Source organism: Apteryx rowi, unplaced genomic scaffold, assembly GCF_003343035.1.
Source record: "Apteryx rowi isolate R43461 unplaced genomic scaffold, aptRow1 scaffold_410, whole genome shotgun sequence".
NCBI lineage: Eukaryota > Metazoa > Chordata > Aves > Apterygiformes > Apterygidae > Apteryx > Apteryx rowi.
The window spans coordinates 702732-718511 of NW_020450622.1; the positions used below are offsets into that span (position 1 = coordinate 702732).

At 35.5% G+C, this 15780-nt stretch overlaps 1 protein-coding gene across 5 annotated transcripts in view; it reads right to left on the reverse strand.

Annotated features, from left to right (window-relative positions):
* AQR (aquarius intron-binding spliceosomal factor) overlaps positions 1-15780 on the reverse strand; it is a 63905-nt gene that overhangs the window by 32819 nt on the left and 15306 nt on the right. For all 5 annotated transcript variants that reach the window (XR_003255192.1, XM_026075781.1, XM_026075779.1 and 2 more), the window contains 9 exons: positions 15361-15477; positions 14262-14375; positions 13261-13364; positions 12339-12441; positions 11134-11254; positions 7818-7959; positions 7313-7491; positions 4288-4455; positions 3703-3872 (listed from right to left, as the gene is read on the reverse strand). Coding sequence is in view for 4 of the 5 variants with exons in the window: in XM_026075781.1 (XP_025931566.1) it covers positions 3703-3872; positions 4288-4455; positions 7313-7491; positions 7818-7959; positions 11134-11254; positions 12339-12441; positions 13261-13364; positions 14262-14375; positions 15361-15477 (1218 nt within the window). In the remaining variant the exon portion in view is untranslated. The remainder of the gene's footprint in view (positions 1-3702; positions 3873-4287; positions 4456-7312; positions 7492-7817; positions 7960-11133; positions 11255-12338; positions 12442-13260; positions 13365-14261; positions 14376-15360; positions 15478-15780) is intronic.

Here is a 15780-nt window from a genome sequence, read left to right on the forward strand (position 1 = left end):
GAGTTTGACTTTGAAGAAGCATCATTAGGTCCCATTAATCTATGGAATTTCATTAACAACGTGGATGATGGAACAGAGCACATCCTCAACAAGTTTGCAAACAATACAAAACTGTGAGGAGTGCTTGATACAGCAGATGGTTGTGCTGCTATTCGGAGGACCCTCAACAGGCTGGAGAAATGGGCAAACAAAAATCTCATCAAGTTCAAGAAAGTGAAATGCAAAGTCCTGCACCTGAGAAGGAATAATGCCATGCACCAGTACAGGCTGGGGCCGATCCGCTGGAAAGCACCTTGGCAGAGAAGGACCTGGGGGTGCTGGTGGACCAGCTGAACATGAGCCAGAAATGCACACTTGTGGCAAAGAAAACCAGCAGCATCCCAGGCTGCATGCGGAAGAGCACTGCAAGCAGGCTGAGGGAGGTGATCCTTCCTGTCTACTCGGCACTGGTGAGTAGCTGAGCGCTACACATCTGGAGCGCTGTGTCCAGTTTTGGGCTCCCTAGTACAAGAGAGACATGGGCATACTGGAGCAAGTACAGCAAAGGGCCACAAAGATAATTAAGGGACTGGTACACCTGGTACATACAAGGAGAGGCTGAGGGCTTGTTTAGTCTCAGGAAGAAAAGGTGCGGAGGCATCTTCAACRTGTATAAATACCTGATGGGAGGGAGCGAAAAGATGTAGCCAGACTCTTCTCAGTGGTGTCCAGTGAAAGAAAAGAGGTAATGGGCACAAACTGAAACACAGGCAATCCCACTCAAATATAAGAAAAAAGTTTTTATCATAAGGGTAATTGAACACTACAACAGGTTGCCCAGATAGGTTGTGGAGTCTCCATCCTTGGAGATGCTCAAATCCAACTGGAAAAGGTCCTGTGCAACCTGCTGCAGTTGATCCTGTTTTGAGCAAGSGGTTGGACTAGACAATCTCCAGAGTGTTCCTTCCATACTCAACCATTCTGTGATAGTTCTGTAAAGTCAATAACTCAAAAGCAACTTAGCACTGTAAAATTTAAGACTGATTGAAGTTGTATGTCCACTCCTTTCCTTATCTAAAAAAGGTTGCTCGATTGTCTGTCAGCAAAAGGGCTCCTAATATTTCAAATGCAATTCTCACATCAAGGAAACATTTTATAACAGGTTCATCCTTATACAAGGACCTCTGGATAGTTAAATTCCTAGCTGTGGGAGGAAGTGAATCTGCATGGGCTAACACAACTGGCATTATCACACATCACTGCGACACAAAATATACTCTCAGCTCAGCCTCATTTCATAATAAAAGGGAAGGCTTTCCAAGACTCTTATCTGATGGCTACAAACCACTCCAGAAACCACCTTTCCCTTTGCCTTGGAGAGGCAATACACTCTCTGTAGTATATTTCTTGTTGTTCTTGGCCTTATGAAAATTTTTGTATATGTGAGGTGCAGAACAAAAAAGGCTGTGTATGCACTATTTCTAAAGCCTGAGTTATGCTGAGGGACTAGTCCTATAATAACTAGGAACTTGTATGATACTATTGCAAATATAAAACAAATCTTTCTGGCTTAAATGTATTAAGTGCAAGTTAACACATTTGTGCTAAGAAAAGATAGTATTTCTAAACCTGGATGATAATTTCTCAGAGGAAAGTTTAAGAAATATGTTCCTAACAGCTAAAGTGTTGTTTTTTCATCACAAAAAATGTTTCAACTTTCAAAATTAACTTCTAAACATGTAAAGCTAATAAGATTAGTTCTTTTAAGAACTAACACTACTGACCAATTGTAGCAAAGTAGTGCTGTCATCTCCAGCAAACACATTATATTTGCACTTCCACTGCTGTCACATCCGCTTTATTTACTAGGACTGTATAAATATTCTCGTCTTCTCTCCTACAGACACAGTATAAAACTTCAAGATGTGTTCTCTCAACTCAATACATAATGCACATTAATCACAGTGATACCTTGTTTTCTTCTATCCAGCTGTAGTTAGAAAGGTTTTCTGCAGATAACATGGAAAGCTTGTACTTGAATCGGTAGTGATATGATAAAACTGGAAACAACTTATAGTTTGTCTTGACAAATGAATGCACATGAGACTTAAGTAAAAAACAACATAGCATGGTTTGCATAGTGATGTGCTGGTACACTATTTGCAGTAGACAGTACAAATTTGAAAGCTACACTCACAACTAACCAATTCTGACCGATCTGAAATATCCACTGCAGCATTTTTCTTCTGACTACACAAAAGTGCCTGTCTGAACAAATACTTCTGTGGTGCCAGCATACGAATAAGTTTTGGCAGAGAACATCTGTGTTCATAATGTAAAATAGACCTGCCACAGACACACATTTAAAAAACAAAACTGACTGTTAACTTCAATGTTATATAGGACTTTCTATCAAGTACTTCTAGTATACTAGTCCACTGCTGGATGGTATACTAGAATGCTCTGAGTGGAGCATGCAAGCTACTGTTTCACACCAGAGACATCTTTCTAGTCATAGAGGAAAGAAAAAAACTAGTCATGCCTCTTTATCCAGCTTCACAGAACATGCTGTAGAATCCTCTAAAATGAAAATCCCTTCAATTATGTAATGTGTGAATTCTAATGCACCAAAAGAAAGGGAATTTTTTATTCAAGCTACATTTGCCCAATGGAAAGCTTAAGGAACATTAAAGATTAAATGATCTAAATCATCTAACAGCAAAGAAACCCAACATACGTACAAGAACCGTTTTCAAATGTACAGAATTATGCCAGATTAAAACCACCTGATAAAAAAGCTTGTGATGGGCAACAAGGACCACTTTGTCAATTTTCAAATTTTTTTTTCAATTCATATTTGGTTCTAGAAACTCAAATAAATACTTAATCTTTGCTGAAAAACTTTACTCTTCTTGCTTTAAGTGGGGGGAGAAAAATTTAAGTTATTGATAAGCTTCCTGAGAAACAACACTTGCTGACTCACCTGCTGTATAAGCAAAATTGAATATAAAGTGCGTGCTTAATTTTAGATTAATCTTATTCATAGGCAATAGACAATAGCATAATAGGTTTTTTAAATCCTGACCAAACTCCCAGAAGGCTCTCTTGACAATGAATACCCAAGGAAGTGAAATGCCAAAGAATCATCCATTGCGAGTAACGCATTGTGACTGTTAGGTCAAAAGAAAAAGCACCATTCAATCTACAAAGCTGCAGTTAGCATGGCATAAGATCCCTGTAAGGACTATTAAATAATCAATGTTAAATCTTGTCTGACACCATCCAAAGTCTAATGAGAAACCAGTCCAGTGACGTTTCCAAAAGCTAACAAGTATCTCAGAATTTTGTCTTTTGACTAGCTACTTCTCCTTTTCCTATAGCCCACCATCACATCAGATAAGAAAAATGTTCCACACGCTCCCTTGCCCTAAAAGGCGAAATATAACTAGCATGAAAGATATCTGTTAAAAGACTGAAATTATAAGCTAATGTTTTATTATTGAGCGTTCAAGTGAAGAAGTAGTGTTCTGATTCTCAGTTACTCTAACACCTAGCTCTATGGGGGAAAGTTACCACCAGCTGATGGGCTCTAACTTCTTAATGCTGTTGAACTCCACCTGAAAAGCCTGTCTAACTACATGCAGCTAAAACAAACAAGTCTCAGTAATGCTTACCACAGTCAAATGAACTTTCATTCTAAGAATCCATGTACAATAACTTTACCTTGAAATTGTTTTCTTTTGGTTTTCTTCTCATTATTACATTAAATGTCTCATATACATCTTCTGCTCCATTCTGAATTGTGTTGGTCATGTCTTGTTGATATTGGTTTGGATCCAAAAATACTCTGTATGTTCTGCAGTCCCCTTTAAGTCTCGGCTTGGGTTCAGGTCCTGCCCATATTGAAGCAAACAGTTAGATTATAATTTGAAGTAGTGCTAAAAGCAGATTATCATTCAAATAAGTGATCCATATTCATTTCTGAAACAGAATTTAGGTATAATCATACTGAAGCTCATTTCTGTGTGGCAGTACAATGTTTTTCTTTCACATTTTCATTCCATTTCAAACAGCGTTTTTAAATATAATCTATTTTATTCCTAAAAACGTACCTGATGTATTGTATTGAAAGAACTTGGATCAGATTTTATCAAATTAACCTTTTTCAAGATGACTTCTGAATTTGGCTTGTTTTCACAAGTAGGTAATGAATTCAATGAGCATCACTTAAAAGAGAAGTTAAAGTAAAGAATTATGCTAGTTAAAAAAAAAAAAAAAGTCTTTCAAAAAAGTTTTGGTACACCCTACCTTCTTCAATAACACGTCCTTTCTCATCTAACATGCCCTGGATTTCACAGCCTCGGACATACACCAGGCCAGTCTGCTCAACAAAAGGTCGGCGTCGGTCAAACTTAGTGCCATAAGGTTGCGTGGGACGTACCGTAATCAAAAAACAGACATCATGTTTACGCAGCCCTGATTCCAAAGAGGAGAATTTAGTGATTTGATTGAATACTATTTTCCATTTCCATTCCTTAAAATACATACAACAGAATACTTGAAAATTTCTTTTAAATTAAAAAGCATTTGTTCAGAGCATAATGCCTTCTGCTTTTAAATACACCTTTAACTTAGCGGATACAGAACCATGGGATATTGTTGCCTTTCCCACTACTCTTACACCCTAAAACCTGCTAGGATTCCAGATATGAAAAGGGGAATTTAATTCCTTTTTTCATGACAACAAATTTATGTATTTCAAGATTATTCTGTCCCCAATAATATTCTTTAGGTTACACAACCTAAATGTTTTCAGTCATTCCTCAAAAAGCATAAATCTCTTATTCTTGTTGCCTTCTTTGGACTTTCTCAAATTGATTTAAATCAATTTTGAAGTGCAGTGCCTAGAACCAGGCACAAAATTCTAAACAAAGTTACTTTAGTTACCAATGTACTAGGGTAGAAGAAGGTCACTCAAACAAGTCATTTTTTTTCTAGGCTATGCTCCAGTTCATAAATCCCAGTATGACTTGGTTGAGTGTTTTTCTTCTTCCCTCAGCAGCAGCATATTGTTGTTGAGTCACATTTGCTTCTGAACCATCATGAACTCGGATTCTTTTCTCTCTGCAGAGTTAATGCCTAACAAGTTATTTCCCCATCATGGATTTGTACAGTGGATTATTCTCACCTAAGTTTAGTATCTTATATTCATTCCTATTGAATTACATCCTATTTTTAAAAGTCCATTTTTCCAAATCACTAACGTCATTTTGAACACTAATCCTTTCCTCCAGCATACCTGCAGATTCTCACAGATCTGTGAAACCTTCAAAATTTACTAAATATATGCTGTATTCCATTACATGATTAACAGAAACTTTGAACAGAATTAAGAAGAGATTATTGCTGAACCTCACTCGAAAGATCCTTTTCGCCTGAGGCAAATAATTTATTACTTTTGGATATTGTTATCCAACTTAAAGCAGTTTCATCAAGACCTTGTTATGTCAGACAATTCTTCATCTAAGTCCTGATTCAGCAACAGATTTGAATATTATCTAGTTTAAAGCATTACTGCTTCAGAAACCACAGACACAGCTCAAATATTTAAAAGTAGGTGCACTGCTATAATTAAATGTGTGTATATTTATTTATTTATTTTATAGGTAAACTAGCACCATAATAAGGATATCAGCTTCTGGTATATTCCTGTAATCTAGCAACCTTCAGGACACGATATATTACTAAATGACAGAGTTTTACCATCATCAATTAAATACCAATACACGAAAGAAGAAAAAGTGCATTAAAAAAATATTTGAGAATATTAAAACATTGGAGAGTACGACCACACCAAAGGCAACTATTTGATTTTAGAAACATATGGTTATAAAATTTCTTGGTGTTAATCTTATTAATTCACTAGATTAATCACGGGATGGAAAGCTTTATCTAAGTCATTAAATTATAAAATCTCACCCTCAAGTGCTTAAAAGCATAAAGAAACTGTCGAATCAGAAGCAGTGTAAGAAATTACATTTTTAATCATAAGTACACTCAGATTTGGACTTAGAGAAGGACAGATGATATAGGAATATCACATGCTATAAACCCTGAACGCACTGTCGAAGTATATGAGAAGGCAAAGTATTTTCAAAATAATTAAAAAGTGAATGAAAATCATAAAAATGATTTGTAACAAGACACTTCCTTATAAAGGGACAAACACAAAAAGAAATGGGAGGTATTGGGCAAAACTGTTTAACACTTTTTTGTGATGAACTAAAGAAAGACAATATACTAACAGACTGGAAAAGGCTAAGAACAAAACTGCAGAAGTTATTAAAAAAAAAAATGCAGGTAGCAGGGATTTGTCCCAAATTCAACACAAATCCTTTAAATGTTCTGCAAGCACATGTAAAAAGCTGCATGTCAAATGACATTCAGGCCCAAGATCACTTTGCTACCATTAAAGCTGATGGTTCATTGACTAAAGACATCTGAAAGTTTACAAAACCTGCTGTTACCTACCATAGGTAAAGTCAACTAACATCCTCCACCTGACATCAATATTCCTAACATTACTAATGAGAAACTATGTGAATCGAAATTTACATTCCCAAACTTGTATCTGTCTATCTGTTTATCACATGCTCCAGCTTTAGCATTTGTGCTATGTGGCCTATAACCACATTATGCAACTCTAGCACATTTAACAGGTTTCTCTAACAAAAAAGAGGGGAGTGACATTTACTGATAATCCAAGCACAAGCACATGCTTCTAAGCCACTTCCCAACAAGGTCAACTGAAGTTCAGTTCCCCAAGCAAAAAAGTATCACCCGAGGATACTTCTACAAAACACAGAGTATTGGCACAGTTAGCATTTCCTGACAACAGTCAAATACACTGAAAACTACTGAAAAACACCGGTTTGAATTAAATCAGTTTTCACCACTTGTATATGAGACAGATCACACATTCCCCAGTGCTCTCCCAATGGGACATTACTAGCATGCACACTGATTTCACATGCTAAATTACTTTTCCATTTTCCCTTTAGGAGGTAGAATTTTACAGTTACAAGCTAAACTACATCAGTGTGAAATAGTAAACATTCTCCCTCAGTGGAGTGGTAAGTATTTTAATCATCTTMAACTTTATTACAGGAAAGTCTAATTTTCTTAGATTTGGAATATGAATAATTTACTTTTAAACAGCACATTAAAATTGGCAAATCTGTATCTCAGATATAAAACCTTTCCTACAAATAAAATTAAGTAAGAAGATATTTTGATCAATGCCTACTTTGAGAACCTTATTTCACAGAAGTACCTTCCCATTCATCTTTGATGTTATCACGGACGTTCAAATTAATTGTGACATCTGCTCGTACTCGCATAGGCCAGTTTTCACCAATATTGGGCTTTGCCACCTCCACCACTGTGAAAGAGACAATGGGTTGTGCCATCCTAGCCCATCCACCAAAGACCACACCTCCATATTCTGATAGCCTAAAAAAAAAAAAAAAAAAAAAAAAAAAAAGTTTTGCTAGATCAATTCTTTTTTTAATTTGTGAAATAATTTACCTCAGATAGCTCTGAGAAAAAAGTAGAGGTCTTAATTTTACATGCTAGTGAACTAGTTTTGTATCATCCTTCATTTTAGAACTGAAGTGTAACATGAACGGACTTACTTTTGCCTTTCAAAAAATGAGGGTAACTCATGCTGGCATTATAAAAAAAAAATCAAAGTCAGAGAGAGGTGAAGAAACAGGCAAGATGTTAACAAAAAGCAACTACTGAGTATAAAAGAGTTTGCGTCAGTTAATAAATATTACCATGGTTTCATCCTACTGACGCTATCTTCAATGTCCTGTCTGATCTCATACGTAGATTCTAACCGGAAGAGGTTGAAGTTCCTTAGCAGGTAGTCGTGAAGAGTCAGAAACTGTAAATTCAGTTTGGGAAGTGCGAGACAACCTGGGGCAAGAAGAAATTGGAGGAGATATTTGATGGATGAACAGAAAGATGAGTTAATGTATTGCTTCTACATATTAGTAAATATATAAATACATTATTCTACGACTTTCCTTTTATACCTACACTTCAAAAAAAAAAAGCGCACATTTTTCTCCTCTCTCTCCCCAAAATTTTTAATTTAATAATTAATTAAAGGAGCTTCCAGTCTTTCTGGCAATAATACACCTAACTATTTAAAGACTGAATCCTTCACTGTCTACAGGATACCACCAAACTGGTTTTATACAAACCAAATGTGGGACAAAGTATCTTGTGAATTCAACATTTAAGCCAGCAATTAATATGGACAGAAAGACTCATTAACTAATAAAAAACAGTGCACTAATAAACAATTTGTAAATTTCAATCCTTTATGCTTATTAGAAGCCACAAAACCATCAATGTAGACAAAAGTTTTAAGCCAATAAATCAATTTTTAATACATAACTTTCCTTAAAAATTTCTGCTACTGATTATAGATTTTTGGGGAGAATGAAAAGAATAGGAAGAGTGGATTTAACTGATGAAGGAGTATTAAAACACCTAGTCAGGCCCCATAATTACTTAGATAGCTTTAGGATAGTCTTAGATGTGAACCTTCCACAATAACAATACATACATGTTACTCACATAATCTTACTGGAGGACTATTAGTGTTTCACACCTATGCTTGAGACCTGCAAAAGCTTCAGGCTTTTGTAATGTCCAGCATTATCCTTGAAACCTTTCACCAGTATATATGCTACATACTGGCTTTCACATGCACTGAGATATAGTTTCAGTGAAGAAAGGTGATATAACACAATAATTTCTATTCTGGAAAGGCACATGGTGATAAAATACTTTAACACATTTTCCAACACAAAGAAACAAACCTGTCCTGTAAAGCTAGTTATATGCACACAGGGTAGAAACTGAAGCAACACCTCTTAAGGCTGCCCAGCATTTCTTATCAGAAAGAGATATCCTTTCTCCCCCATTTTTTAAAAGAAAAACAAAACTATACTTCTATCTTCCTTAGATTGAATTGTTCTTATTTAAATTTTGGACCAAAACAATTCAGCTGCTTTTGAGAATACAGAAAAAAAAMCCCAACAACATGAAAACAAAACACACGTGCTCTGATGACCTTCAGAGCAGTATATACTCTTGATCTCAATGGCTAGTTCTACTAGCATTCATCTCCCTTAAAAATCCACAGAATGATTTTTTTGAAAAAAGGTAGCATTTTCATATGCTTAATAGAGACAAGCCAGAATAACCACAGACTTCCTACATCTATCCACAGAGAGAATGCTCTATTCCCACAGTATTGTCTCCAAAATTACAATCCTACAAAAAAAGYGTGTAGACACTTTTCCTACTGACTGCACAACTTCTTTCTTGGTACCAAGCATTCTTGTAGAGAGACATGAGCCAGAGACAGGAAATCAGGGCTGGAGAATATACGAAGATTAAAAAAGGAAAGTGTAAACTGAGTCTGAGAGAAGCAGAATAGAGAACACTTATAATGGTTTGACAGCAAGAGAAATGCTTCACAGGAGTGCTATCAATACACAGATAATGATATAAAGATAAAATGATTTCACCACAGGAGGAGGAAATGTTTCCACCAGCTGTTACTTGCTAAAATTACAGCATTTTACCATTATTAAAACTTATTTAAAACATTATTAAAACAATTCACAAAACAGCACAGAAACAGCTGTTGTAACTAACCACTCTTTCACTTTTTGCCCACAGCAATTATATATATATTGTGAAAAATATATTTGGCTAATGAAACAAAATATGCACACAGTGCATGCACAATGAGTTAACTCCTATAGAAGTCAGCTTTCCAATACAGTCAGTATTACTGAATGACAGTACAGCTACTTCAACTTGTATTTAAGAATTTGAATGTTTTACAACATTAAAACAACCTGTGTCAACTGTTCACTGAAAGAAAAAAATGAAAGTGTTTTACATATTAATTTACCCTGATTTTTTTTTTTTTTTTTAAATAATAAACCCTAGCAGGAAACCTATTATTCAGAAAAATCTGATTCACCTTTGAATTATTTCCATGATACTGAAATGTGCCACTTATATACTTTACCTATTCTTGGTCAGATCTCTAGGTAACATTTATATGACTGTTTGTAAAAAGATCCTTTGCTCTCCATTCCCCCTGCTTTTTCTAAAGAGAACAAATTTCAAAGATATCTCTCCGTTATCATTATTGCTGTTCAGAGAAAATATATCCAAGAAACTAATTTATGTTAAGAGGCCGAGCTTAACACTTACAACACATCAACACAAAAAACTCTGAACCAAAAATAGATGGAGGAAAGTGCAGAATAAAATACTCACTGCTCAAACCAGAAACAGTTTGTACTATGTTTTGAATATGGAATTCATTGATATGCATTTTAATATGGAATTTTCATGTTCCAAATCAAAATTTTCACGCAACAGATTTTAAAAAGCACAGTCTTAAAAGAACTAGACAAAATACATATGCTGTTTACTGCAAAGTTACAAATTATCTAATTCCTTCTTTGCAATACCTGCAGTTTGCTTCCTTGATTATAAGCACATCCACCAGTTACACTAGGTTCTGAATTTACTGTGCATGTGCTACCTTTCAGTGACTATGCATATACTCTTACCCTGAAATAAAAGGGTGAGATAATTAGTGGTAATTTTCTCCTCCCACTGCCTTTTTTTTTTTTTAAAAAACAAGTCTTTCTTGAATTTACCTAAGAGCAAAGCATGCACAATGTTGCACTGCACCTCACAGTAACTTCCTGTGCAGCAACTGCTGGTATAGCATCTCTGTTACACAGATTAGGAGTAAATAAATGGCTTTGTACAAACAAAAACTTTGGATTTTTGTTTTTAAATCCCTATTAATTTGCTAACAATTTAATCTCGATGTTCTTGAGTCACAATCTAAATAGAAATCTTGAAGTTGACCTTTCCCTAGAACACTGAAAGATGCTAAGTTACTACATATAAGTTCTAAAGACGGAATGAACACAGACAACAGAACTGCTTATTTTTAGCATTTACAGTCCAGTACTCATAGCTGTAAAACCATTCAAAATTCAATTTGAATGAAATACAAATTCACTGAACTACTAATCATACCTTCTCCAGAATAATACTCAGTTGGAACAATATTTTCATCCCAAATAATCTTCTCTGTGGGATAAAGAGGCATCTGATTGAGTTGCTGAATTTGAGATATTCGTCGCTCGTGACGGGAAACCTAAAGAAGAAAGGATACATTTAAAACAAACATAAGTCAAAACAGGACTATAAAGCTATCTTTGATAGACTTGTATTAATCCACTAGACTGCTGGTGATTATGTACATGTGGTCACTTGCCATTTTCTCTGTTTTAAAAAGCTTTCTTTTCTATTAATTACAGCTGAAGCCATCTGGTGACATCAGAAGATTAACAAACACATAGTCCAAGTAATCAGTCATGGTTCTAGCGTCCAACAATTATTTGGGTACCCAACTGACCAAAAACGGCACAAAAGAGCTGAAAATATTCAGTCAAGGCTTAGCAGATAATTGACTTAAAATTTTCCAGTAAACAGATACTCTCTTCAATAGTTAACTGTAACAATGTCCATCCAGCAATAGCTGGTCTTAACTCCTTATTTGGGAGAAAAAAAAAAGATCCAGTACTACAGTATGTCATCTGAACAAATGTTTCCTCATGGTATCCATAAATATATTACAAAATACCTAAACCTGAGGAAATTATCTAAACATTTTTAAAGAAAGCAGCAATGGCAAAATAAGTCAATGAAAAGGATCTAAAAAATAGTTATAGTATCCTAATATTGATATCAGTTTAGAAGCCTACAGTAATGTTGCTATATTCTGAATATCTGAAAAAAACACATTATGTGCAAAGGGGATTTAAAATAGCCTTTAGGACCCAAACAGACTCTGAATAGCTAGCTCTGTGTTAGCAATATATATATATATTTTTAAAGGGAACAACTGGTAACTACATATACAGCAACAATTTTTCCAGAGAGACTCTAACACTGTTACTGGGATTCTGCTGATCAGCATTTACAATTACCTCAGATATATACACAGTAGTTTCTCAGGGATCCTACATTTATAAATCAACAGCTTCAAATAGCTAATTTATCATTTGGTTTTAAAAGCTATCTTAGAATCCAAATTACTGCCGTAACACTGTGGTGGCTCACAAGTGGTCCAACAAAGGGTCCTAACTGGGTACTTTACTACACTATAGTTGCTAAACTAAGCTGTGATCTTGAGTTTGCAGAAGAAAAAATACAAGCAATATTAATTATGGTTTTACCAGCAACTCCAGCAGAAACTCCTTTTCATAGCTTGTGTCTACCCCTTCAGCAAGAGGTGGTAGTAAGCAAAGGTATGATGCCACCTGGTGGAGCATATTTGAGCTGCACAGTAGAAGGAAAAAAACCACACTGTCAACTTCTATACTGAACCCAAAGAGAGAGAGGTCATTGGTAGCATTTTTATTTTATAAGTACAATTATGAATTTCAAAGAGCAACAATTCAAGCCCAGTATTTTAAGTGAAGTTTAAAACAATTATTTAAAATACTTATTTTTGAAAAGAGTTACAAAGTGTCTAGAAAATGAACTGTTCCATGGGCCAAGTGTGTTCAGCTATAGCTATCAGCTGAACCACTCATCTGCAGAGAACACAAAGGCGTGACAGCTTTTGTTTTAGGACTTGAATCTGTAAACAGAACTAGATACTGAGCGCTTCCTTTCCTCACAGAGTACACCTTGCCTCTGTCAAAATATGGACTATTACCCTATTAATCACAGCATTACAATACAGTACAGTAGTATAGATTTATGATTTCTGTTATAGATTGGTAGAAAGCAAGATTTAAAAAAAAAATTAATTTCTTAAGGTTAATGACTATAAGGTAATTACTGCTGAAGTTGTTTTAAGCAGCTAGCTACTTTCCAGAAAATTAGTGCTTTCTCATATTCATTAGAAAAAAGGAAAAAAAATTTTTTTTTTTTTTTAAGATTGGAATTAGACTGTTCACTACTAGTTTCTCCAAGTGGATCCAAGCTCTCCCTTTTTTCCTATTTCAACAGACAAAGACACCAAAAAAGAGTAAGTATGAACTGGTCTTATTGGCACGAGGATTTGGAAACAAAAAGGTTAGAAATTTGTTAAATTAAAACATAGTGAGAAAAAATTTCAGTTTCATGTTAAATTTCATTTTGATGACTTACCTGAGGGGTCCAAATAACTTCACCAGTGAATCACGGGCATCTACTGCAGCTACATTTGAGAGTGCAAAGTCATATAACTCTGGGAAATGTGCAAATGATGCTCTCTAGAAAACACCCACCCCCCAAAACTGAATTTAAGTATATTAAAGAAAAAATTTAATAACAATCTAAACATTCACACATAAGCATAGCTTCCTCTGATTCATACCACATAGCATGCTGTGGACACTGCCAGAATAGAAGTAAAAGCTAGAAATGAAATCTCCATTTTTCTTAGTTAGCACCATCTATTTATGATTCCTGTGCTTCAGAGACTATCTTTCTGAAATACCTCCCATCAGCATTTGCTGTTTTTGTCATTAAAACAAAAATATAAGAGGACAGACACGTAATCTTGCAGACAACTAAGAATAACAAGGAGCAAATTTTATTTACCAAAATTCCTTGAATTTTGTTGTTAAAATTGATGTTAAAATTTTTGAAAAAGTGTAGCTATATCTTTATATGACTACAGATGATAACAGACCTTGATTTTGTCTCTTTACGTACAAGGGAGCACTAGTGCTACTATATGTGTATACTGATTTTGAAGAAATGGTGCCACCTACTGCATAACCATAAATTAAATCCTTACTGCACTTAATTTCCCTTGAGTAGATTTAGTGGGAGCAGCTCATCTTAAATTAAAATGACAACATCAAACCAAACACGGCTTTATTTTGCTAGAGCAGATTACAGGGCTGCTGATTCTGACTGTTACTTTATTTAGGTCCTCTATATTGGCTATTTATTTTTACTCTATCCACATACATAACATGAAGTATTAATGAAGTCTTCAATATGGTATAGAAAAGTCGAGTTAAAACTATTCCTGTAACTCAACAGGAAAAATAATGAGTTTGGTTTTGAAAATAACTTAACCCCTATTCTAGTTGCAGATTAGGTTAAAAAAAGCAAAACTACATCCCTTCTCTCCCCCAAACCCTTCAATCTCTGCCTACCTGTAATGATGTAATTCTGTCATAGTGAATTGTCGTCATCTCATTCTCTGTCAAAGCATTTCCAGTCTGATCATTGATTTCGAAGCCAGTGTAGAATTTAAGCATATCTAAAAGCTGAGACATCATGCATATAAATTAGTGGATTAAGAGTAAGACAGACACCCTACTGCAAACAAAAACACAATTCAACAGGAAAAGTCTGGGCATCATGCACAAAGAACAGCTCCTCAAAGCACTCAAAGAAACAGACTAAAGAGTTGTATCTATGTTTTATTCTTGGCTGATGCAGAGAACAATTTTGTTTAGAAATCTCATCTAGAACTCAAAGCGTATCACAGCCCACAACCAGAGTAGTTTGTTTTAGATACAAAGACTTGAAACTGAAACAATTACGCTGCTTAGATAACCTAGACAGGGGTTCGTAAGGACACTGAACCAAACCTACAGCTTGCTGCTAGCAAAAGGGAGAGGTCTTGCTCCCTCCTGCCCTCTCACATGCCAGCTCTGGAATTCTTCCTACCTTTCCATGAAGTTATTTAACTCAGAAAAGGAAGAAAACTATTCAGATTTATTGCTGGCTTTGTGTTCCATCAATACTGACCCTTGGAGAGATTCAACAAGTACCAAGATGGGGGACAGTAAGTAGCAGGAACAAGCAGCTGGGAAGCAGGAGTGGGGAGAGACTTTCAGGTCCTGCCATAAARCCAACTTACTGCCTATGACTGAGTAAGCTAAAGGACAGTAATGAAAAACAGTTGCATTGTAGAACAGTCTGAGGTCAAAATGAAGGAGGGAGAAAATGTATCAGTGACATGACTTCTGCTATATTTGGGGTAAAGCATGCCACTGACAAATTGTGTTGTTTTCTGGACTGTATTTTTAAAACCTGTTCAAAAACAGAGCCAGAAACATAAAAGCAAACCCACACACAGGCACAGGTAAGAAAAGACTAATGTCAAGGATTTAAATAAATGAGTAGTTTGCTTCCATCAAAAACATTAATAAAAGCTTGCTTAACAACAAAACATAAAACACAACAATGGCAACATTCAGAGTCACCTGAGAGTGAAAAAGTATTTTCAACAACTTTGAATCTCACCTGGCAGAAGAGGTGACCCTCCTTTTCTCTCTTGGCAAGACTGGACAGGTAACAATGAACAACAAGGTGGGAGTCATCTAACACTGTGTTAAACCAGCGTCGTGTGGGAAGCAAGGCCTGGGAAAAACCACCTCACATTAGTACAAGCAATTCTTCAAAATTTTAGAAATCCTGGTTTCTCATATTTTTCCATTTCAAGAAGGCAGGTCAAGATAGACTGTTGCAACAGTTATCTAATACCCTCAGAGAGGTCCTCATACTAAAGCAGCATTTACCTGTGCAAGGACATGATTCTGTGCAGACAGGCCATTACRATCACAGCCTTTATAGTACTGAGAACACAGCACAAACTTGTCATTATTAAGATCGTACCCTGCTAGTAACAAAAGTAGTAAATTAAATAAAGCAACCTTTCTGTGA